This window comes from Perognathus longimembris, unplaced genomic scaffold (genome assembly GCF_023159225.1).
Source record: "Perognathus longimembris pacificus isolate PPM17 unplaced genomic scaffold, ASM2315922v1 HiC_scaffold_5093, whole genome shotgun sequence".
Taxonomy (NCBI): Eukaryota; Metazoa; Chordata; class Mammalia; order Rodentia; family Heteromyidae; genus Perognathus; species Perognathus longimembris.
In genome coordinates, this window is record NW_025960482.1 from 95682 (window position 1) to 118005 (window position 22324).

Below are 22324 nucleotides of genomic sequence, written 5' to 3' on the forward strand. Positions count from 1 at the left end.
GTGTCTGAAGAACCCCCAGGGGCCCAGGCCCTGGTCCCCTTGTGTCCCGAGGGACCAGCTGTCCTGAGCGGTAACTTGTGGGGACTGAGGACAAATCTTTGTCAAGACGATGGCTCCACAAAGGCCGTTCAGTGTACAGCCTGGTAGGGGACCACTTTACTCCCAAAGCCACAATCGGGGGACCACTCTGCCCCACACTTTCTCCTCACCCAGCCCCAGTGTCCCCACCCCCTTCCCCTCACCCCCCAGTGTCCCCACCCCTTCCCCTCACCCTCCAGTGTCCCCACCCCCTTCCCCTCACCCTCCAGTGTCCCCACCCCCTTCCCCTCACCCCCCAGTGTCCCCACCCTCTCCCCCCCCCGCCCGGGTCCCCACCCCCTCCCCCTCACCCCCCCGTGTCCCCACCCCTCCCCCCCCGCCCGGGTCCCCAGCCCACCTTCTCGTCGCTCACGCCGTCGTTGTCATCGTCCTCATCACAGGCATCACCAATTCCATCCTTGTCGAAATCCTCCTGCCCGGAGTTGGGCAGCCGGGGACAGTTATCCTGGTTAGGGAAGACAGGATCCATGTCCCCTCTCTCCTCCTCCTCCGTCATCACAAGCTTTGTGTGCACACAAAGCACCGGAGTCCAGTTCCCACTTGACATCCCAGGGGAATGTTTCCACCGCAGCACAGACGAGAAGGGGAGGACGGCGCAGAGGGCGGAGCACGGCCCGGGGTGAGGGTGCGGGTGGGGGAGGACGGCCACGGAGGGCGGAGCACGGCCTGGGGTGAGGGTGTGGTGGGGGAGGACGGCACGGAGGGCGGAGCATGGCCCGGGGTGAGGGTGCGGGTGGGGGAGGACGGCCGGGGAGGACGGAGCACGGAGGGCGGAGCACGGCTAGGGATGAAGATGAGGGTGAGGGAGGACGGCGGGGGAGGATGGCCGCGGAGGGCGGAGCACGGCCCGGGGTGAGGGTGCGGTGGGGGAGGACGGCCGGGGAGGGCGGAGCATGGAGGGTGGAGCACGGCCTGGGGTGAGGGTGAGGGTGGGGGAGGACGGCCGGGGAGGACAGCCGCGGAGGGCGGAGCACGGAGGGTGGAGCACGGCCCGGGGTGAGGGTGAGGGTGGGGGAGGATGGCCGGGAGGGTGGAGCACGGCCTGGGGTGAGGGTGAGGGTGGGGGAGGACGGCGGGGGAGGACAGCCGCGGAGGGCGGAGCACGGAGGGTGGAGCATGGCCCGGGGTGAGGGTGAGGGTGGGGGAGGACGGCCGCGGAGGGCGGAGCACGGCCCGGGGTGAGGGTGTGGTGGGGGAGGCCGGCCGCGGAGGGCGGAGCACGGCCCGGGGTGAGGGTGAGGGTGGGGGAGGACGGCCGCGGAGGGCGGAGCACGGCCTGGGGTGAGGGTGAGGGTTGGGGAGGAAGGCCGGGAGGGCGGAGCATGGCCTGGGGTGAGGGTGAGGGTGGGGGAGGTCGGCCGGGGAGGGCGGAGCACGGCCCAGGGTGAGGGTGAGGGTGGGGGAGGACGGCGGGGGAGGACGGCCGCGGAGGGCGGAGCACGGCCCGGGGTGGGGATGAGGGAGGACAGCCGGGGAGGGCGGAGCACGGCCCAGGGTGAGGGTGAGGGTGGGGGAGGACGGTGGGGGAGGACGGCCGCGGAGGGCAGAGCACGGCCGGCCCCGGGCTGCAGGGACTGACTGCCTCGGGCGTCACAGGCAGCCCTGCCTCCCTCACTGTCCTCCTCCTCCAATCGCGCGGGCCCGGGAAAGGCTTTCGGGGGAAGGCGCATGCTCAGATTGGACAGTGATGGACAGGCATTACAGGTGGCGGCAATCGTGCTTTCAGGCGATGCTTTCTTGCCATCGTGCAGCATTGACCCTTGTGGCTCACGGCACAAAGGCCTCCCAACGCCTTGTGGTGGCAGAACGGCCCCCACCCAGGCCACCGCCCCTCAGGAGAGCAGGGGGCGGCGGGGATGGGCGGCGGAGGCGACTTCTTCCGCCAAGGGTCCTGACAGAAGCGGCCACCCTGGGCTCTGCTGGGTCCTGCACAACGCACAGCAGCCGTCGGGGAGGGGGACTGATCTGAGGAGACGGCGTGCGGAAGAAAGCAACGTGAACACGGGGGCAGAGACGAGCGTGGCGCCGCGGCCTCTGCGGGAGCCCCTACTGACACTTGGCCCTCGTGCCTGTGTCCTGGAGAAGTGCTGAGAACAGGTTCTGTTGTTCCTGTGCCCCACAGAGGACACCGACAGCGGTTCCCGCCGCGAGTCAGGAGCTCCTTCTCCCAGCTCCAGATCGACCACACCAGGGACTCTGTGAAGAACCGACTGCTCGGTTCTTGCTCAGTGACCGCTGATGGGCCCGCAGGGTCTGCGGACTCCACTGCCCCGGGCCGGGGGTGGAATCCCCTAGATCTTTTCTTGTCCTTCTCACTGGGGTTGAGCCTGACTGTAGTCAACCTGAGCAAGTGGGGATGAACACTGTCTCCCAAGACACAACAGCCACTACACTACCCTTAGTAATGATTCCTGAAATGCAAGGAAATAACCAAGGAGAGGCCCTGCCTGCAACTCCAATCCTTTGGGCGGGAGGCCTGGACTCTGGGAGGAGAGCCAGCCAGCCAGGCTCCGGCTCCCTTCCTTCCCCCAGTCATGGGAGAGTGTTCACCTAGAACGCCATTGTCTTGAGGGAGGGAATGCACCTGGCTCTAGGAGGAACGAAGACAAGTTTCACATTCCTTAGGCCAATGCCTTCTCATTTCTAGATTGGGCACAATCCTTCCACTGTGGAGGAATGAACTGGAGCAGACTTGGTGCTGGGGAGGAGGGGACAGGAGTGACCTGGTGCTGATGGAGGAGGGGACAGGAGTGGACCTGGTGCTGATGGAGGAGGGGACAGGAGTGGACCTGGTGCTGGGGAGGAGGGGACAGGAGTGGACCTGGTGTTGATGGAGGAGGGGACAGGAGTGGACCTGGTGCTGGGGAGGAGGGGACAGGAGTGGCCTTGGGCTGGGTTGGAGGGGACAGGAGTGGACCTGGTGTTGATGGAGGAGGGGACAGGAGTGGACCTGGTGCTGTGGAGGAGGGGACAGGAGTGACCTGGTGCTGTGGAGGAGGGGACAGGAGTGGACCTGGTGTTGGTGGAGGAGGGGACAGGAGTGGACCTGGTGCTGGGAAGGAGGGGGCAGGAGTGGACCTGGTGCTGTGGAGGAGGGGACAGGAGTGGACCTGGTGCTGGGGAGGAGGGGACAGGAGTGGACCTGGTGTTGATGGAGGAGGGGACAGGAGTGGACCTGGTGCTGGGGAGGAGGGGACAGGAGTGAACCTGGTGCTGATGGAGGAGGGGACAGGAGTGGACCTGGTGCTGGGGAGGAGGGGACAGGAGTGGACCTGGTGCTGGGGAGGAGGGGACAGGAGTGGACCTGGTGCTGGGGAGGAGGGGACAGGAGTGGACCTGGTGCTGGGGAGGAAGGGACAGGAGTGGACCTGGTGCTGTGGAGGAGGGGGCAGGAGTGGACCTGGTGCTGTGGAGGAGGGGACAGGAGTGGACCTGGTGTTGGTGGAGGAGGGGACAGGAGTGGACCTGGTGCTGGGAAGGAGGGGGCAGGAGTGGACCTGGTGCTGTGGAGGAGGGGACAGGAGTGGACCTGGTGCTGGGGAGGAGGGGACAGGAGTGGACCTGGTGTTGATGGAGGAGGGGACAGGAGTAGACCTGGTGCTGGGGAGGAGGGGACAGGAGTGGACCTGGCGTTGATGGAGGAGGGGACAGGAGTAGACCTGGTGCTGGGGAGGAGGGGACAGGAGTGGACCTGGTGTTGATGGAGGAGGGGACAGGAGTGGACCTGGTGCTGGGGAGGAGGGGACAGGAGTGAACCTGGTGCTGATGGAGGAGGGGACAGGAGTGGACCTGGTGCTGTGGAGGAGGGGACAGGAGTGGACCTGGTGCTGTGGAGGAGGGGACAGGAGTGGACCTGGTGTTGGTGGAGGAGGGGACAGGAGTGGACCTGGTGCTGGGAAGGAGGGGGCAGGAGTGGACCTGGTGCTGTGGAGGAGGGGACAGGAGTGGACCTGGTGCTGGGGAGGAGGGGACAGGAGTGGACCTGGTGTTGATGGAGGAGGGGACAGGAGTAGACCTGGTGCTGGGGAGGAGGGGACAGGAGTGGACCTGGCGTTGATGGAGGAGGGGACAGGAGTAGACCTGGTGCTGGGGAGGAGGGGACAGGAGTGGACCTGGTGTTGATGGAGGAGGGGACAGGAGTGGACCTGGTGCTGGGGAGGAGGGGACAGGAGTGAACCTGGTGCTGATGGAGGAGGGGACAGGAGTGGACCTGGTGCTGGGGAGGAGGGGACAGGAGTGGACCTGGTGCTGGGGAGGAGGGGACAGGAGTGGACCTGGTGCTGGGGAGGAGGGGACAGGAGTGGACCTGGTGCTGGGGAGGAAGGGACAGGAGTGGACCTGGTGCTGTGGAGGAGGGGGCAGGAGTGGACCTGGTGCTGGGGAGGAGGGAACAGGAGTGGACCTGGTGTTGATGGAGGAGGGGACAGGAGTGGACCTGGTGCTGGGGAGGAAGGAACAGGAGTGGACCTGGTGTTGATGGAGGAGGGGACAGGAGTGGACCTGGTGCTGGGGAGGAGGGGACAGGAGTGGACCTGGTGTTGATGGAGGAGGGGGCAGGAGTGGACCTGGTGCTGGGGAGGAGGGGACAGGAGTGGACATGGTGTTGGTGGAGGAGGGGACAGGAGTGGACCTGGTGCTGTGGAGGAGGGGACAGGAGTGGACCTGGTGTTGATGGAGGAGGGGACAGGAGTGGACCTGGTGTTGATGGAGGAGGGGATAGGAGTGGACCTGGTGCTGATGGAGGAGGGGGCAGGAGAGGACCTGGTGCTGGTGGAGGAGGGGACAGGAGTGGACCTGGTGCTGGTGGAGGAGGGGCAGCACTGGGCCTTGGGCTGGGGAGGAGGGGACAGGAGTGGGCCTTGGGCTGGGGAGGAGGGGACTGGCAGAGGGGACTGGGGGAGACCTGGTGCTCAGTGGGGCTGGGCCTCACCTTGATGCAGTGGTAGGTAGCGTTGGTGGCACACACCAGGTTGTTGTTGGGCCAGCCATCCAGGTCCGAGTCCTCCCCGCAGATGAGCCCATCGCCTGCGTAGCCTGTCTGGCACTCACACTTGAACATAGGATCGCTGAAGTGACCCAGGTAGATGCACTCTGCATGCTTGTGGCAGTTGTGAGTCTTGTCCTTGCATGGGTTTTCAGGTTCACACACCTGCAGGACCAAGGGCCATGTGAGCCATCCACAGGCCCTGCCCAGGAAAGACGAAGGCCAGCCCTGGGGCAGCTGGGGGCACAGGAACCCCTCACAAGTGGACAGGGGCCATGGTGGCCGCCGGGGTACAAAAATCAGGAGTTGGGCTAATTCTGGCCCTGGTCGGAGGCACCTGTTCATGGTTCTCTGAGCAAGTCAAGCATCATTTTGGAGGCTACTCCGTCTCACATGCGCCATCGCACAGTCCATGGGGATGGAGTATGTTCCCCAGATAACCTGCTAGACCTGACTGTCTGGTGTGTCTCAGGCTGGTAGCTCCACACACACCCCCACCAGCGGGAGGTGGTTAGGTCCCCGGGGCTCTGTCCTCAGAAGTGGACTCATGATGACTGTGACGTTCAGTCTTTTACCTTCTCTGGACTTCTCTCTGGTCCTCTACCCCCTCCCAGGGTGACACTGCACAAGGACCCTCACTCCATGCCTGGCTGGCGGCCGTGGACTTCCCAGCCTCCAGAAGTAAGGCTCTGTCCTTTGTAACTGACCCAGCCTCAAGCACCATGCTACAGTAGCACAGAACAGACTTAAGAGATCGTCAGCCTACAAAAACAATTGGATTCTTTGCTCAAAAGCATGGCTCGGAATCCCCCGTGCCCAGCGGAGTGGCACCATGTGGACAGAGGTGTGGTCAGCTTCTCTGGGGTAGATACACCCCACTTCCCCCAAATGATGCTCCATTCTCTTACCCATCACATCTCCATCTTCTCTGGACTTGCCCGATGTTTTCCAAAGCCTTCCCCAATACACAGGAAAGGGTAGCCTCGCTTACCTGCTTTTCTGTCCTGGCAGCCTCCAGGCCAACCCCGAAGGGCTGGCTCCCCTTGTAGCGTGGGGGGCAGGGCAGACAGTGGAAGCCGGGCAGGGTGTTGACGCAGCGGGAAGCTTTGCTGGTAGAGAAGCAAATATCCGTGACCACAGCACACTGCAAGGACAAGCAGCCATCAGTCACCACCCCGACCTAGTGGCGCTCCGCGGCCCAGGGAGGAAGGGACACTTACCTCATCCAGGTCCTCGCAGTGAGTGCCATTGCCTAGGAAGCCCGCAGGGCAGGAGCCGCAGGACCACGAGCCATCAGGAAAGCTGTTGCACTCTGCTCCAGGAAAGCAGGGGTTGGACAAGCAGCCATCTGTGCGGAGAAGCAAAGCTAACTACACTGCACGCAGGACTGGCCTCACTCAGCACACAGCGCTTGGCTGGAGAAAGCTGGTCCATCTCAGTTCAGCCACCCTAAGCGGTGTGCGAGAGATACACTAGAGTTACGCACATCACAGGAGATGGACAGCCATCCGCCTATCCCCTCGAGAACGGACAGTCACCACCTATCCCCTCGAGAATGGACAGTCACCGCCTATCCCCCCTGAGAATGGACAGTCACCGCCTATCCCCTCGAGAATGGACAGTCACCGCCTATCCCCCCTGAGAATGGACAGTCACCGCCTATCCCCCCTGAGAATGGACAGTCACCGCCTATCCCCTCGAGAATGGACAGTCACCGCCTATCCCCTCGAGAATGGACAGTCACCCGCCTATCCCCTCGAGAATGGACAGTCACCCGCCTATCCCCTCGAGAATGGACAGTCACCGCCTATCCCCCCTGAGACTGGACAGTCACCGCCTATCCCCTCGAGAATGGACAGTCACCGCCTATCCCCCCTGAGAATGGACAGTCACCGCCTATCCCCCCTGAGAATGGACAGTCACCGCCTATCCCCCCTGAGAATGGACAGTCACCGCCTATCCCCTCGAGAATGGACAGTCACCCGCCTATCCCCTTGAGAATGGACAGTCACCGCCTATCCCCTCGAGAATGGACAGTCACCGCCTATCCCCCCTGAGAATGGACAGTCACCGCCTATCCCCTCGAGAATGGACAGTCACCGCCTATCCCCACTGAGACCAGACAGTCACCGCCTATCCCCTCGAGAATGGACAGTCACCGCCTATCCCCCCTGAGAATGGACAGTCACCGCCTATCCCCTCGAGAATGGACAGTCACCCGCCTATCCCCTTGAGAATGGACAGTCACCGCCTATCCCCACTGAGACCAGACAGTCACCGCCTATCCCCTCGAGAATGGACAGTCACCCGCCTATCCCCCCTGAGAATGGACAGTCACCGCCTATCCCCTCGAGAATGGACAGTCACCGCCTATCCCCCCTGAGAATGGACAGTCACCGCCTATCCCCCCTGAAAATGGACAGTCACCGCCTATCCCCCCTGAGAATGGACAGTCACCGCCTATCCCCTCGAGAATGGACAGTCACCGCCTATCCCCTCTGAGAATGGACAGTCACCGCCTATCCCCCCTGAAAATGGACAGTCACCGCCTATCCCCTCGAGAATGGACAATCACCCGCCTATCCCCCCTGAGAATGGACAGTCACCACCTATCCCCTCGAGAATGGACAGTCACCGCCTATCCCCCCTGAGAATGGACAGTCACCGCCTATCCCCTTGAGAATGGACAGTCACCGCCTATCCCCCCTGAGAATGGACAGTCACCACCTATCCCCCCTGAGAATGGACAGTCACCGCCTATCCCCCCTGAGAATGGACAGTCACCACCTATCCCCCCTGAGAATGGACAGTCACCGCCTATCCCCCCTGAGAATGGACAGTCACCGCCTATCCCCCCTGAGAATGGACAGTCACCACCTATCCCCCCTGAGAATGGACAGTCACCACCTATCCCCCCTGAGAATGGACAGTCACCACCTATCCCCCCTGAGAATGGACAGTCACCGCCTATCCCCCCTGAGAATGGACAACCACCGCCTATCCCCTCGAGAATGGACAGTCACCACCTATCCCCCCTGAGAATGGACAGTCCCGCAGCGCCCACCCCCCTGTGCGCACGCTGACCCGCAGTGCAGCCCCGCAGCGCCCACCCTCATGTGCACACACTGACCCGCAGTGCAGCCCCGCAGCGCCCCCCCCCGTGCGCACACGCTGACCCGCGGTGCAGCCCTGCAGCGCCCACCCCCCTGTGCGCACGCTGACCCGCAGCGCAGCCCCGCAGCGCCCCCCCCCCCCGCTGCGCGCACGCTGACCCGCAGCGCAGCCCCGCAGCGCCCCCCCCCCCGCCGCGCGCACACACCTATGGGGCAGCTCCTCTTGTTGCACATCTGGTGCTCCTTCATGTCTCCCACGCAGTCCCTCCCGCCGTGCTGGGGCTCAGGGCTGTTGCAGACCCTGGCCCGCTCCCGGATTCCTCCCGCACAGGTGACCGTGCAGGCTGACCATGGAGACCAGGGGCTCCAGCGGCCGTCGACTGTGGGGAGAGCCGGGAGAGGGGGCTGAGAGGACACAGGAGCACGGCACCCCGGTCTGCGCTGCCAGGCGATGCAGGAACTGCAGAGCAAGGCCCGGCCCAGCCAGGAGAGCCTGGCTTGTTCTCTTTCAACCGAGAGGCAGGAGAAAGGGGAGACTGGGCCCCTGTGTCCCTTCAAGGTCATGGTGATGGGGTGGCATAGATGACAGAACTTATTTGTTCTTCTGGAGGAAGATTCTCACAGCCTTTTACAAGTAGAAGACCAGGACATCTACCAAGCCAGCCTCTGGGACGCACACTGCCTCATCCCTGAAATGTCACCCGAGTCTCCTTGAGCACGCAGCCATGCCGGGCAGACACACACGGATGACCCCGCCATGAAGGCGTCACCCTGCTTCTACAGGAAAGACGGGGCCCTGGAGCTCTGAACGGGGGGCTCCGTAAGCCACCGCCGTGTCACCCTAGACATAGGCAAAGCCCTGTTCTTCGCACTTTCTGCTCACTGCCCCGGTCCTGGTGTTCTGGCTCCCCTCCCTCCGAGCGCAGAGCCTCCCTGCCTCACCTGTGCTCTAGGCCCACTCGGAGGAAGCCAGGCGAACTCAGAATTTCCGACAAGGACCCCCAAGAACCAGGGCCCACGGCCTGGAGGCCGTGCTGGCTTTGGCTGTAGCACCGCACTGGCTACGGCCGGCTCTGTCACTAGCAATCCCGCTCCAACTCTGCCCGTCGAGCTCCGAGTTTCCGCTCCCTCCTCACTCGCGGTGGGGCAGGCCTTGGTCTTGGGCCGGCCACGGGGCTCTCCCGCGTGCCCCCCCCACCCGCCATCTCCCTCGCCCGTGCTGCCCACTCGGCGGGCACAGAGCGCCCAGAAGGCCCGGCCCGCTTGCCCCAGTGCCATCCCCGAGGGCCCGCACTCACCGGGGCACGGCGTGCCCTGGCAGGGCTTGGTCTCCCGGCCACTGCCCTTGCAGCTCCTGCCGCCCATCTGGGGCACGGGTGAATTGCAGAGGCGGATGCGAGTGACGTTGCCCTCGCCGCAGGTCGCTGAGCACGAGGACCACGGCGACCAGTGGCTCCAGCCGCCGTTCTGACGGACTGATGCAGGAGAAACCGAGGTCAGGCTGCCTTCCAGGCCTTCTGGCCTGGTCCGCCCCAAGGGCTGCCTTTGAGCTCAGCAGCACTCACACGGGAGGGGGGGAAGCCAGCCCCGCCTTCACCTGGGAGGAGGTGACCCACCCAGCAGGAATCGGGAGACCCCAGGGGACCCTGGCCCCGCCCCCGCCCCCTGGAGACCCCAAGTGACCCAGGCCCCGGCCCTGCCCCCACCCCCTGGAGATCCCAGGTGACCCTGGCCCCGCCCCCGCCCCCTGGAGACCCCAAGTGACCCAGGCCCCAGCCCTGCCCCCACCCCCTGGAGATCCCAGGTGACCCTGGCCCCGCCCCCGCCCCCTGGAGACCCCAAGTGACCCAGGCCCCAGCCCTGCCCCCACCCCCTGGAGATCCCAGGTGACCCTGGCCCCGCCCCCGCCCCCTGGAGACCCCAAGTGACCCAGGCCCCCAGCCCCGCCCCAGCCCTTGGAGACCCCAGGTGACCCAGGCCCCGGCCCTGCCCCCGCCCCCTGGAGACCTCAGGTGACCCAGGCCCCAGCCCCGCCCCAGCCCTTGGAGACCCCAGGTGACCCAGGCCCTGCCCCCACCCCCTGGAGACCCCAGGTGACCCAGGCCCCACCTACGCCCCCTGGAGACCCCAGGTGACCCAGGCCCCACCTACGCCCCCTGGAGACCCCAGGTGACCCAGGCCCCGCCCGCCCCCGCCCCCCGGAGACCCCAGGTGACCCAGGCCCTAGCCCCGCCCCCTGGAGACCCCAGGTGACCCAGGCCCCGCCCCCACCCCCTGGAGACCCCAGGTGACCCAGGCCCCGCCCCCGCCCCCTGGAGACCCCAGGTGACCCAGGCCCCACCCGCCCTGCCCGGCACTCACTGCGGGTGTCACACTTGTCCAGGGCGCAGGCCCGCGTCTGGATGGAGGCGCCCCGGCAGGTGTTGCTGGTGACATCGCAGGACCGGCCCCGCTGCTGCGTGCCGGAGCCGCAGGTGACGGAGCACTGCGTCCACTCGGCCCACGGAGACCAGCCCTCCTCGCCCGCGCCCGCTGGGGAGCAGAACGCCCCACGTCAGCCCCACGCGGGGCCCGTACCCCACGCGGGGCGCTCCGCGCTCCCGCCCTGCCGGAGGCCCAAGGTCACCGCCTGACGGAGGGAACCGGTGGGACACGGAGCCTGCGGGGACACCGAGCCACCGAGGCTCAAGGCCGGGTGCCGGCCGGGGCCTGGGCAGCCATCCCAGTAACGGCAGACCTCGGCAGGTCTGAGGGGCGAGGAGCCCTCGGAGCTGTGGGGGACCCGAGGGGGTCCCCACACGGCAGACGCTCACTTCCTCAAGGGGGTGACTCCCCTCTACACAGGTTTTGCTGTGGTTTCACTGCAACCCTTGTTTGCTGTCTTACGTGCTATTGCTTGAAATAATTATTGATGGCATAATCTATTTCCAAATAATTTAAATGGAGAAGAGTAAAATAAAAAGGCAATTCCCTGCCAGAAATTCTCCACGGATCACTGTGGAGACCTTCCCACCTACAAGGCTTCAGGAGGTAGAGAGGCCCCAGAACAGGAGCCCTGGATGCCCCAGAGCCCCAAGTCGGCCCCAACCCCACCCCAGCCCCTGACAGCTAGAACGCAGGAGCATCGACTGAGAGTCTACACCAGCAGCCAGCAGTCAGCTCTGAGGAAAACCTGCTGGCATTCTCTGGTGGACAGCACCGTCCATCGCAAGATTCAGGCCGGAGGGAAAGTTGGTGGGTATCTTGCACATACCAAGTCAAACAACTACATTAACTTCTTGAAATCATAGAGCCTAGGCTCCAATAATCTCATGCGCTGCACATCCGAGGCCTAGGTACACAGAGGACAATGTCCCAGGACACAAAAAGATGATGCTCTTCAGGGCCTGCGCCCCCACTCAGCCCTTGGGTTGCCTCACTGTGGGTCAGGGCCGTGTCCTGACTCACACTCGATCCTCACACAGCTCACTGTGGGTCAGGGCCGTGTCCTGACTCACACTAGGTCCTCACACAGCTCACTGTGGGTCAGGGCCGTGTCCTGACTCACACTAGGTCCTCACACAGCTCACTGTGGGTCAGGGCCGTGTCCTGACTCACACTCGATCCTCACACAGCTCACTGTGGTCAGGGCCGTGTCCTGACTCACACTAGGTCCTCACACAGCTCACTGTGGTCAGGGCCGTGTCCTGACTCACACTCGATCCTCACACAGCTCACTGTGGGTCAGGGCCGTGTCCTGACTCACACTAGGTCCTCACACAGCTCACTGTGGGTCAGGGCCGTGTCCTGACTCACACTCGATCCTCACACAGCTCACTGTGGGTCAGGGCCGTGTCCTGACTCACACTAGGTCCTCACACAGCTCACTGTGGGTCAGGGCCGTGTCCTGACTCACACTAGGTCCTCACACAGCTCACTGTGGGTCAGGGCCGTGTCCTGACTCACACTCGATCCTCACACAGCTCACTGTGGGTCAGGGCCGTGTCCTGACTCACACTAGGTCCTCACACAGCTCACTGTGGGTCAGGGCCGTGTCCTGACTCACACTCGATCCTCACACAGCTCACTGTGGTCAGGGCCGTGTCCTGACTCACACTAGGTCCTCACACAGCTCACTGTGGGTCAGGGCTGTGTCCTGACTCACACTGGATCCTCACACAGATCACTGTGGTCAGGGCTGTGTCCTGACTCACACTCGATCCTCACACAGCTCACTGTGGGTCAGGGCCGTGTCCTGACTCACACTCGACCCTCACACAGCTCACTGTGGGTCAGGGCCGTGTCCTGACTCACACTCGATCCTCACACAGCTCACTGTGGTCAGGGCCGTGTCCTGACTCACACTAGGTCTTCACACAGCTCACTGTGGGTCAGGGCCGTGTCCTGACACACACTCGATCCTCACACAGCTCACTGTGGGTCAGGGCCGTGTCCTGACTCACACTCGATCCTCACACAGCTCACTGTGGTCAGGGCCGTGTCCTGACTCACACTCGGTCCTCACACAGCTCACTGTGGGTCAGGGCCGTGTCCTGACTCACACTCGATTCTCACACGCCCTCTCCCTGGCCCAGGTCTTTGGGCATGGCAGGATCCTATGGCTCAGCCTCCAGGTCTGTGAATGCTGTCCCAGTACAGAGCTTCTTTGCTCTCACACACTTCTCTGGCCCGCCTGGTTAGTTACCCTGGCAGGGTCTTGTCCCCCTCAGGCCCCCCACTGCACAGTCTTTAGGAGTCTGTACCCCCGTTCTCTTCTTTTCAAACCAAGGAAGCAATAAGCAAACCTACTATCAGCATGCAGGGGACAGCAGACTTACAGTGAGAACAGGAAGGGCAGCATTCGCCTTCAATGAAGGATGGGGTGGCGCAGTTTGCTGGTGGGCATGAGATTTGGTGGCAGATGGTTTTAAATTTCTGTAAGTAAAGATAATGTCTTCATAAGGAAACAGGAGGATTTTATTGTTGACGTTACATTTAATGTACTAGGTGAATTTCCTTTGGCGTACCCCATGTGGTTACTGTATATGATTTTGGTATACTAGATAGTATATATACATATATACATATATATACATATATATGCTTACCTGAACTAGGGAAGGCAAAGAAAAATGAGGGAGGGCGTAACAAATATGACAAGAAATGTACTACTTTATTATGTAACTGTACCCCCTCTGTATATCACCTTGTCAATAAAGTTTAATAATAAAAAAAGAAATGCCTTCATAGAACTCTATTTAAAAGTTACAGACATGGGTACAGGGCTGTCTGCACACAGAGCCTACATGGTGAACGTTCACATTCCTGTCCTCTTTTCTCACTTCCAAGCCTGGAGACTACAGTGGAGGCCTCCCGTCTGCCCTATGAAGACAGGAGAAGGGATGGACAAGGTAATCTTTTATAAACAAATGTCTGAGATGGGCTTCATATAAACTGAGCCATCGGCAGGAACTAAAGGGTCTGCCATAATTCTGATAATGACTTATATTTTCCCAGACATGTCCCTAGCATGGAGGCCCTGTCACAGCTGGGTGGAGACAAACTCTGAAGGAGCAGCTGGGTGGCTTCTAGCGGTGCTCACTACCTGATGGCGTTGGCCAACTGAACCCAGTCCTCTGAGTTTATTTTTCTGTACATGCCACACGAAAAGCTTGATGCTAAGTCTCTTTCTAGAGGGTCTCATCCTCAGCCTTCATTCTGTGTCTGAGCACATTTATAGGGAGCCACTGAAGATGCAGCTCTCGTGCAGTAAGGTATGCATGGTCTCGGTGGCGGCAAGCACCGTGTCCCCTGGGTGGCTCTGGCTTTCCAACGTGCCTCACCTTGCAGGTGCATGACGTACAGCTGTCTATCACCCAGGTTTCATTTTCTGCAAAGAACCGACCATCCTGTAAGCAGCCTGACATGTTCCTGGTCTTCAGGGGACCACCGATAAGCTCCAGGAGAAACTGGTTGTCATCCGACTGGAAATGAGGATAGAGGTTAAGTGTGGACGAGAGAGTTCAGCCTATTCCGTCACTGTGTGTGTCTTTGTGTGTGTGAGCTCAGTGTATTCAGTCACCGAGTGTGTACGTGTGTGTGTGAAAGAGAAAGAGAGGAGCGGGCAAGAGGGCTCAGTGTATGCAGTCACTGAGTATGTGTGTGAGCTCAGCGTGTTCGGTCAACATGTGTGGAGGAAGTGTGCTCCTCCCTGAGGGCCTCTGAAGCCAAGCAGCAGAACCCACCAACAGGAGATGGGCTTCATGTGGGGACACCTCCCCGACAAAGGCAGGCAGCACACAGATTAGGGCGAGCCTTCTATGGAGAGGATCATACCACGGAGCACAGCCACCCACTGCTGGTCCTCCTCTACAAACACAGCCGCCACTGCCGTTACTCTGTACAGTTTCAGTGAGGTCAGTCTCCTCCATCTCTGACTTCACATTAACTAACTTTGTTAGGAGCATGTTTCAATTGGCACACAAGAGGCCACCAGTCAGCAGTCAGATGCCTGCCCCTCAGTTTCCCTTCTCTCTTTCCAGGTCAGCTGGCTTGCCCACTGACAATGCCATTTGCCCCAGAACATAGCCTCAATCCTTTCTGGTATAGGCAGCAATCTGGTGCACCACGAGGAACGGTGCTGGCGCTGACAAAGAGGCGACCCCACAGCAGGACCCAGCCTCTGCCACGAAGAACGACCCCAAGAGAACACCCAACAGATCTCCCATTTCCAGAGTGGTGGTGGGAACCCTAGAGGAAGTCCACCCGCTAGGGGACAGGGAGAGATGCCTGAGCTCCCACAGCTCTGGAAAGGTGCAGAGATGAACCTGGCCATCAGGACACCTCCTGGCCAAGATCACCACCATTAACTTGAGCAAGATTCCAGGACCACTCCTCCATCTGCCTCTCAGAGGAGCAGGAAGGGAATCTTGTTGCTCTTCTCCTACCAGACCAATGCAGAACACCACACACCTACTGGACTGACCCAGAACGCCCATATCCACAGCACCAACCCAGACCACCCATGTCTGCAGGAATGACCTAGGACACTCACGCCTATTGAATGACCCAGAACACCCACCCCTACAGGATCAACCCAGAACACCCACGCCTACAGGGCCAACCCAGAACACCCAACACCCACGCCAAGTGGCTCCTTGCACAGGAGACAGGGGCACTCCACGCAACATCCTCGCACCACTACTAGAACGCATCTCCAGCCAGGCTCAGGACCAGATCCAGCAGCTGTTGATAGGAGCTTCCTCTCTGTACTTCTGCCCCAGTCCCTTGCTCAGGCTCTTCTGCCATCTTCTGCTGTGGTTCCTCTGGGCAGAGCCACAGCCTTTCCAGGGTGGATTTATACAGCTTATAGCCAGGAGACCCTCCCTGCTCTCTGCTCCCTCTGGTCTGGGTCTCACCTGAGCACCGATGGCACGGCCCTCTCCCGCCCTATCCTCTGGAAAGTCACAGAAGTGACCCAGACTCCCTGATGATCACTCCTGCCTAGAGAGTGGCTGTGCGTCTCAGGACTCTGGCCTGCTCCCCTCCACGCTCAGTCCCCCCCACAGAGCACGCTCCTCTGAGTGGACATGCTTTCAATTTTCTGGGTGAGGAGGGACTCCCTCCTGCAAAGTAATTACATTGGAGAATGTTCATGATGCAGTTGTGTTTTGGTTTTGACACCTCTGTCTCTCCAGCCTTCACTCTGGTGTGTGTTAAGCCAGCGTCCCCAAAGGGTTTGACCCGGCCTTCCCCTCAGTGGTAGATTTTTAAGTGAATTTTGTCCAGACCAGTGGACAGTTAGGTATCCCACGGACAGCCTTGCTGGGCAGCAGGCGACTGACCATCCCCCCACCCCCTGCCGCGACTCCCAGCTGCCCCCTCCCCACCCCCTGCGACTCCCAGCTGCCCCTCCCCCCAGCACCTACCACTCTCTCCAGGTTCTTGCTGAGCTGGTTCACCATCAGATGCAGCCCAGAAAGCTCGTTCATCATGTTGCTCAGCTCCTCACAGGAGTGTGTGCACACCTCAGGCCTCTTCTGCACACCATGGCCGACAAAGTCCGTGGTGAGGTGAGGGCTCAGGTGCAGTGTCTCCGTGTGCTCACTGATAGCATTGGCTTCAGCTGAAGGGAAGTCTGAAAAGTTAGCAGGGCACGGGCCTCTGCAGGGTCGGACCTGCAGCTCCAAGCTGGCACCATGTTCAAGGCTGCTCTGCACCGCTCCTGGAGATGCTAAACTGTCTCCAGAAATAGGAAGAGTGTGGCACTATTTCTGATTAAGACCCATGCTGACCAAAAGGTGTCAGTCCCATTTCATAACACCATACTCAGCGTCTAAAACGTCCAGTGCAGAGCAGAGGCTGGGCTCGGGAATGCAGAGATTCAGAGCATATAGGAAATGTAAACATATAAAATCAAAGTCACGTGACACACATCTCTGTCACATTGAGCGAGGACAGTTCCCTGCGTACTCGGTGTGAACTGTATGCAACCCTTACCCACTTCCATCTGTCTGCTGGGAGCTCTGAGCCCTCAGAAGCCCTCCTTTCCCTTCTCTATTCATTTACCCTTTTCGGGGCTCCTTTTCTGAGTTTGGTGTTATATCACATGCAGCTGTTTTCTTGACAAACACAGACACCCTCAGGGCTGACTCCTTTCTCTGCCTTCAGTAGTGGTTCTGCCAGCTAGTTCCTCCCCAAACGGAGGTGGATGAACCCCTGGAATCTGGGCACAGTAGACATACTTTACCCCTCACTGACAGAGAAATCGTGCAAACTATCTAAAGCCCTGGTTCCTTCCTGGCCCCCACGTGGGGGGGGGACCCCTAATTTACACGGTGGTTTGGAGTAAAGTCAAGGCACAGAGCCACCCTCAGGCAGGAGCCAACGGCCCCAAAGGGCCCCAAAGGGCTCATCCCGTCTGTTCAGTCCTGGCTTCTCTGGGAGGGGCAAGTATTCCCCATGCCTTCTTCCTCTCAGACACCCTCTGTTGAGTTATTATGTGTGTGAGCTACAATCCTGGTAGGCGTTTACTTAGTGGGCTTCAGGTTCAGGGCCCCTGCCCCCACCTCAACTTAGAGTCACTGTGCTTCTGCCAACATCAATGTATTTGTAACTTGGTAGACAGAGACACGAGCCTACACAGATTGACTGGATTTTTTACTCCACAGTTGCTTTTATTTTTAAAATCCTATTTATTTTTCTATTCACTAAAGAGAATGTGCTTGGGGGCTGGGAAGGTGGCTTGGCAGTAGAGTGCTTGCCTTGCATGCATGAAGCCCGGGGTTCGATTCCTCAGCACCACACAAAGAGAATGTACTCTGCACCTTCCCTTGCCAATCTGTCTGTGTCATCATCAATTTGACCTGGCTGAAGCGGAGCCGCCTGGCCAGCCCCTCCCAGCCCTGCATAGCATCATCACCCGTGGAATTACAACAGCTTGGCTTCTTCACAGTGCGCAACACATAAAAGACCGTGTAATTACCAAGCACCCACTCAGGAACTTGCATGTTCTGCAAAAACAGATTCCTTTCACTCTCTCAAAAACCTACCTCCCAGGCCTCGGTGGCAGCCTTTCCTGCTTAGAACCTCTTCCACGGAGTTTTCAAACACTAAGTGGACATTCTGCAGCAAACCCTGTGGAGACACACGAAGAACAGGAGTGAGGTGCGGGGCTAAAGGGCATTTCTAGCTGGAGGGGCAGGATCCGCCCACAGTGTTTTCTCCTCCGCACTGATATTTGGAAAGTTAGAAATCTCTATGTAATCAGCCCCTGTTATCTGCTACCTTAGAAGCTGGTTTATAGATATGACACAAAAATGAAAGTGTCACCTGAAAAGTTTGGTAACTAGGAAGACAGGTGCACAGAGAAGGCAAAGACGGCCCGGGGTGCTGTGGATTCTGTCTGCTGAGCGTGCTCACACTGACAGGTGGGCTTTGCCATGCAGGGCCTCAGATGTCCAGGTATGTCGCTGAGGGCTCATTGATATCCCCTGGTTCAGAAGATTCGACTCTGGGTCTTGAGGGGAGCCCTCCACACCCGAGTGACCCGGCTCTTGCCAGTGAAGGGAGGCCAAGCACACACGGCCTCCGAAGAGCCCTCTGTGGTGAGAGATCACCCAGGAACACAGCAGGCAGCTCTAGGCCTTTGGCACATGTAACTGAGTTTTACCATACATGCATGTCTGGGCAAGAGAAACACAAATTGTCTCTCCACCTACAACTGGCTCACACACACAACAAATTCTCCTCGTTAAAAAGATATTACTCGCTTGCTGTGCATTTGGCTCACTTCACCTGCAGAACACAGTGCACTGTCCTCTCTTCCCGCATGACGGAAGACTGACTGAGAGATGGACTCGCCACTGCCCAGTATCTGACGAAGGATCAGCCCGTATAGTGACAGCTTGGAGGATCCAAAGTCTGGTTTCCACTGAACATGTGACTCTCCCGGCATCCGAGGAGAAAGAGCCCTAAGTGAGCCATCATGAACCAGGGATATCTGTGTGGACACCCACGCAGGCTCAAACGCTCCTGGCTTTAGGAAACCCTGTTCCACGACACATAGTTATTGTCTCCTAAATTCAAGCTCTTGGCTGGGGATATAGCCTAGTGGCAAGAGTGCCTGCCTCGGATACACGAGGCCCTAGGTTCGATTCCCCAGCACCACATATACAGAAAACGGCCAGAAGCGGCGCGGTGGCTCAAGTGGCAGAGTGCTAGCCTTGAGCGGGAAGAAGCCAGGGACAGTGCTCAGGCCCTGAGTCCAAGGCCCAGGACTGGCCAAAAAAAAAAAAAAAAAAAACCTAAATTCAAGCTCTTCCTTGGAAAGACAGTTTCTAACTGGCTCTCTTCCCAACTCATCACCAAAGCAAAGACTGGAGAAGGGCTTTCCCTAGCAGAATGATTCCAGGATTGTCAGAGCACGTGAGGGAGTCTGGCTCCTGGGTCCTGACCAGCCCTCAATCGCATCGCTGCCCCGAGTGCTGGTGAGCACCCTGTGAGCACTGCTCTTCTCTGCCCAGTTTAGGGCTGTACTGGTTGTGTGTGTGTGTGTGTGTGTGCAAAGCTGATGGCATGTGCTGTGTACACTGTGTCCGTGGGTGCACGTGGCTGTAGCATACCTGTGTGTACTGCTAATGGGTATGCTTGTGCACATGCATGCATAGGTAGTTCTGTATGTCTGTGTGCTGTTTACATGTACAAGTATGTGTGAGGCATGTGTAAGTATATGAGTATGTGTGGGTACTTGTGTGGAGTATATAAGTGTGTGCTTATACGAGACGCATATACGCATATATGTTCACCTGCACGGTGGCGTTTGTGCACATGCATTCAAGTAAGTGCACATGCGTGTGCAAAAATGTGTGTGCACCACAGTGCGCGCATGTGCGCAGGCGCGGCGTGCATGAGTAGGGGGTGCATGCCCGCGTGTGGTGGCTTTTTGGTGCGTATGGGTGTGCAGAGAGGTCGTGTGTGTGAGCACGTGGGTGAGCACGTGGGTGAGCACGGGCAAGGGCACCCCGGTGGCCGTCGTGCACGGCACTCTCCGCCGTGGGGGCCCGGGCTCCCGGCTCGGCCTGTGCCCGGCTCCGTGCCCGCCGGCCCGCCCCCCTCCCCCCGCCCCCCGCCCCGGCCCGCCCGCGGCGCACGCACCCTGAAGTGGCTCTCCCGCGAGGCGCCGCGGGCCACGTACATGCGGCTGCCGTCGGCGGGCAGCTGCTCGTAGAAGGGCTCGTCCAGGGCGACGCTGTCCACCAGGTCGCAGCCCACGTACAGGCTGAAGGCGTCGCCGGCCACCTGCACGGTGACGTTCTTCCAGCGCGCGTCGGCCAGGCCCACGTCCTCCAGCGAGAGCACGTGCTGCGCGCCGCCCGCGCGGAAGGCCAGGTCCAGCGCGTCGCGCGGCCCGTCCGACACGAGCGCGAAGCGCCGCCCCGCCGCGCCGGGGCCCTCCAGGGCCAGCAGCGTGCCGCGGGACCGCGGGTCCTGCTTCAGCTGCGCCGCCAGGAAGAAGCCGTCCTTCCGCCGCATGGCCTCCAGGATCCGGCCCAGCCCGTCCGCGCTCACCGGGGGGATGTAGTCGAAGCGGACGAAGCGGTAGGCGGGCGCGCCGGGCTCGGGCCCCCGGAACTGCTTGGCGCCGATGGTCTTCCGGTTGATGTTGCTGAGGCTGAAGAGGTCGAAGGTCGCCTCCGCGTCCGGGTCGGCGGCTACCGGAGGGAGGGAAGGGGGGGGCGGGGCGGGCGTCACACACCGCCCGGGGCCGGGCCGGCCCGCCGCCCGCCGGGGAGAAGCCTGGAGGCCTCGCCCGCCCGGTCTGCGTGAGGACAACGCCCGGCCCAGAGGTCCATCTACTGCCGGCACAGGCCGGGGCGGCCTCCCTGCCCTCCGCAGGACGCATTGCCGCCTGCGGCCCGCCCTGGCCTGGGCCCACCCGGGCCCCGCCCACCCCGGCCCCGCCCACCCCCGTCCTGGTCCCGCCCTGCCCTGCCCCCGCCCACCCCGGCCCCGCCCACCCCTGTCCTGGTCCCGCCCTGCCCCGCCCCCGCCCACCCCGGCCCCGCCCACCCCCGTCCTGGTCCCGCCCTGCCCCGGCCCCGCCCACCCCGGCCCCGCCCACCCCTGTCCTGGTCCCGCCCTGCCCCGCTCACCCCGCCCCCGCCCACCCCGGCCCCGCCCACCCCTGTCCTGGTCCCTCCCTGCCCCGCCCCCGCCCACCCCGGCCCCGCCCACCCCTGTCCTGGTCCCGCCCTGCCCCACCCACCCCAGCCTTGGCCCACGTGCCGCTCCAGACGAGGTTGCCGGGGCTCAGGGCAGCCCGCCCTCTCCTCTTAAGGAGGCTACCGGAGCTGGGCCAGAAGGAAGAGGGTCTTGAACCCTGCTGGGGTGGATTTCTGACAGCACTAAGGGGCATGCTGCGTGGTAAGCGAAGATGTGGGCGTGTCTTATTTTTTTTTTTAATGTGCCTTCCAAACGCTACTGCACTGTACGGTTAGGAGCCTTGGTCTCCTGTCCACGCGTGAGTGGCTTAAGTCACCACACCACAGCTCAAAGGAAGGCATCGGTTCTCACCAATGTTGGAACCGCTTAAGTACCAAAAGATACCTCTGAATAGAAAGCCCAAAGAAAGATGCAAACATCATAACACACACTCCATGACAGAAAGGTGAATTTTACCATCTCAATAGAGATATTGGCAGTAGTATAACTAATTAAAATAATTTAAGCCTTTGACTACTGCTGCTAAAAGTATCCATCCCAGTTTTGCAACTTATTCAAAGGATAAAGTCATGGATCTGTTCACAACAATATTCCAGTCACATAGTAACATTAAAGTCAAAATCTGAGGAAGAATTGGTCTGCAAACACTGGGACTCATATGTGATGGAAAAATCAGAGTCCTTAAGATTATGTTGGAAAAACATAAATGCCCCGGGGAAATGTTTAACAAATAATTTAAGCGGGAAGGAAGTAGAGAGAAACTGAGATATAAAACCAGATCTTTGCAGTTTTGTAAGCCTTGCTTGACTCCTGCCACAACAGCGGCTGGTGTCTCACCGGCAGCTAAGCCGTGCCCACCTCAGAGCACACACTGCCCACACTCACCTTGAGCACGCGGCCACACACACAGGGCCAGCAGGACCAGCCTCCAGAGCATCCTGCCTCCTGCTGCGGCCCCTAGGAGAAAAACCAGCCCCGTCAGTGTGTGCCCCCAGCTGCAGCTCTGACAGTGGGATCTCTCAAAAACACTGCGCGTGTAACAATCAAAAGCAAGCATCCTTGTGTGAAGTTAAATGCAATGCTTTGCTGACCGCTGACCCTCCATGGGCTGGGGATCCTGGGTGATATTCTACATATTCCCACAATGGAACCCTCAGAACCACCTGCCATGAATGCACCCATCTCACAGAGGAGAAAGTGGGAGAGAGGGCAGTTGCTTGCCCTCATTAGTTCAGCTACAAGATGTGTAGCCAGGGCTTAGCTCCAGAAGCTTGCATTCAGAAAAACATCACCCTGGTGAAAATAATCTGTGAAGGCATTTGGCAAATGTCCAAGAAAAGAAACAGTTATGCATAATTTAATTAAATAGAATCAATATCAACTGCATTTCAAAGTTGGAAACAGATCTGGTGTATCACTCTTATGA

General features: G+C 60.2%; 1 protein-coding gene across 1 annotated transcript in view; it reads right to left on the minus strand.

Annotated features, from left to right (window-relative positions):
- Window positions 1–22324, minus strand: part of LOC125344998 (thrombospondin-2) — a 39701-nt gene that overhangs the window by 12375 nt on the left and 5002 nt on the right. Inside the window, exons 3-15 of the mRNA XM_048337255.1 lie at window positions 21784–21854; window positions 19831–20387; window positions 17727–17811; window positions 16104–16300; window positions 14019–14159; window positions 13014–13110; window positions 10558–10728; window positions 9495–9671; window positions 8403–8576; window positions 6304–6431; window positions 6075–6227; window positions 5030–5248; window positions 437–544 (exon numbers count right to left, since the gene is read on the minus strand). Coding sequence (XP_048193212.1) covers window positions 437–544; window positions 5030–5248; window positions 6075–6227; window positions 6304–6431; window positions 8403–8576; window positions 9495–9671; window positions 10558–10728; window positions 13014–13110; window positions 14019–14159; window positions 16104–16300; window positions 17727–17811; window positions 19831–20387; window positions 21784–21835 — 2259 coding nt within the window. The 5' untranslated portion in view covers window positions 21836–21854. The remainder of the gene's footprint in view (window positions 1–436; window positions 545–5029; window positions 5249–6074; window positions 6228–6303; window positions 6432–8402; window positions 8577–9494; window positions 9672–10557; window positions 10729–13013; window positions 13111–14018; window positions 14160–16103; window positions 16301–17726; window positions 17812–19830; window positions 20388–21783; window positions 21855–22324) is intronic.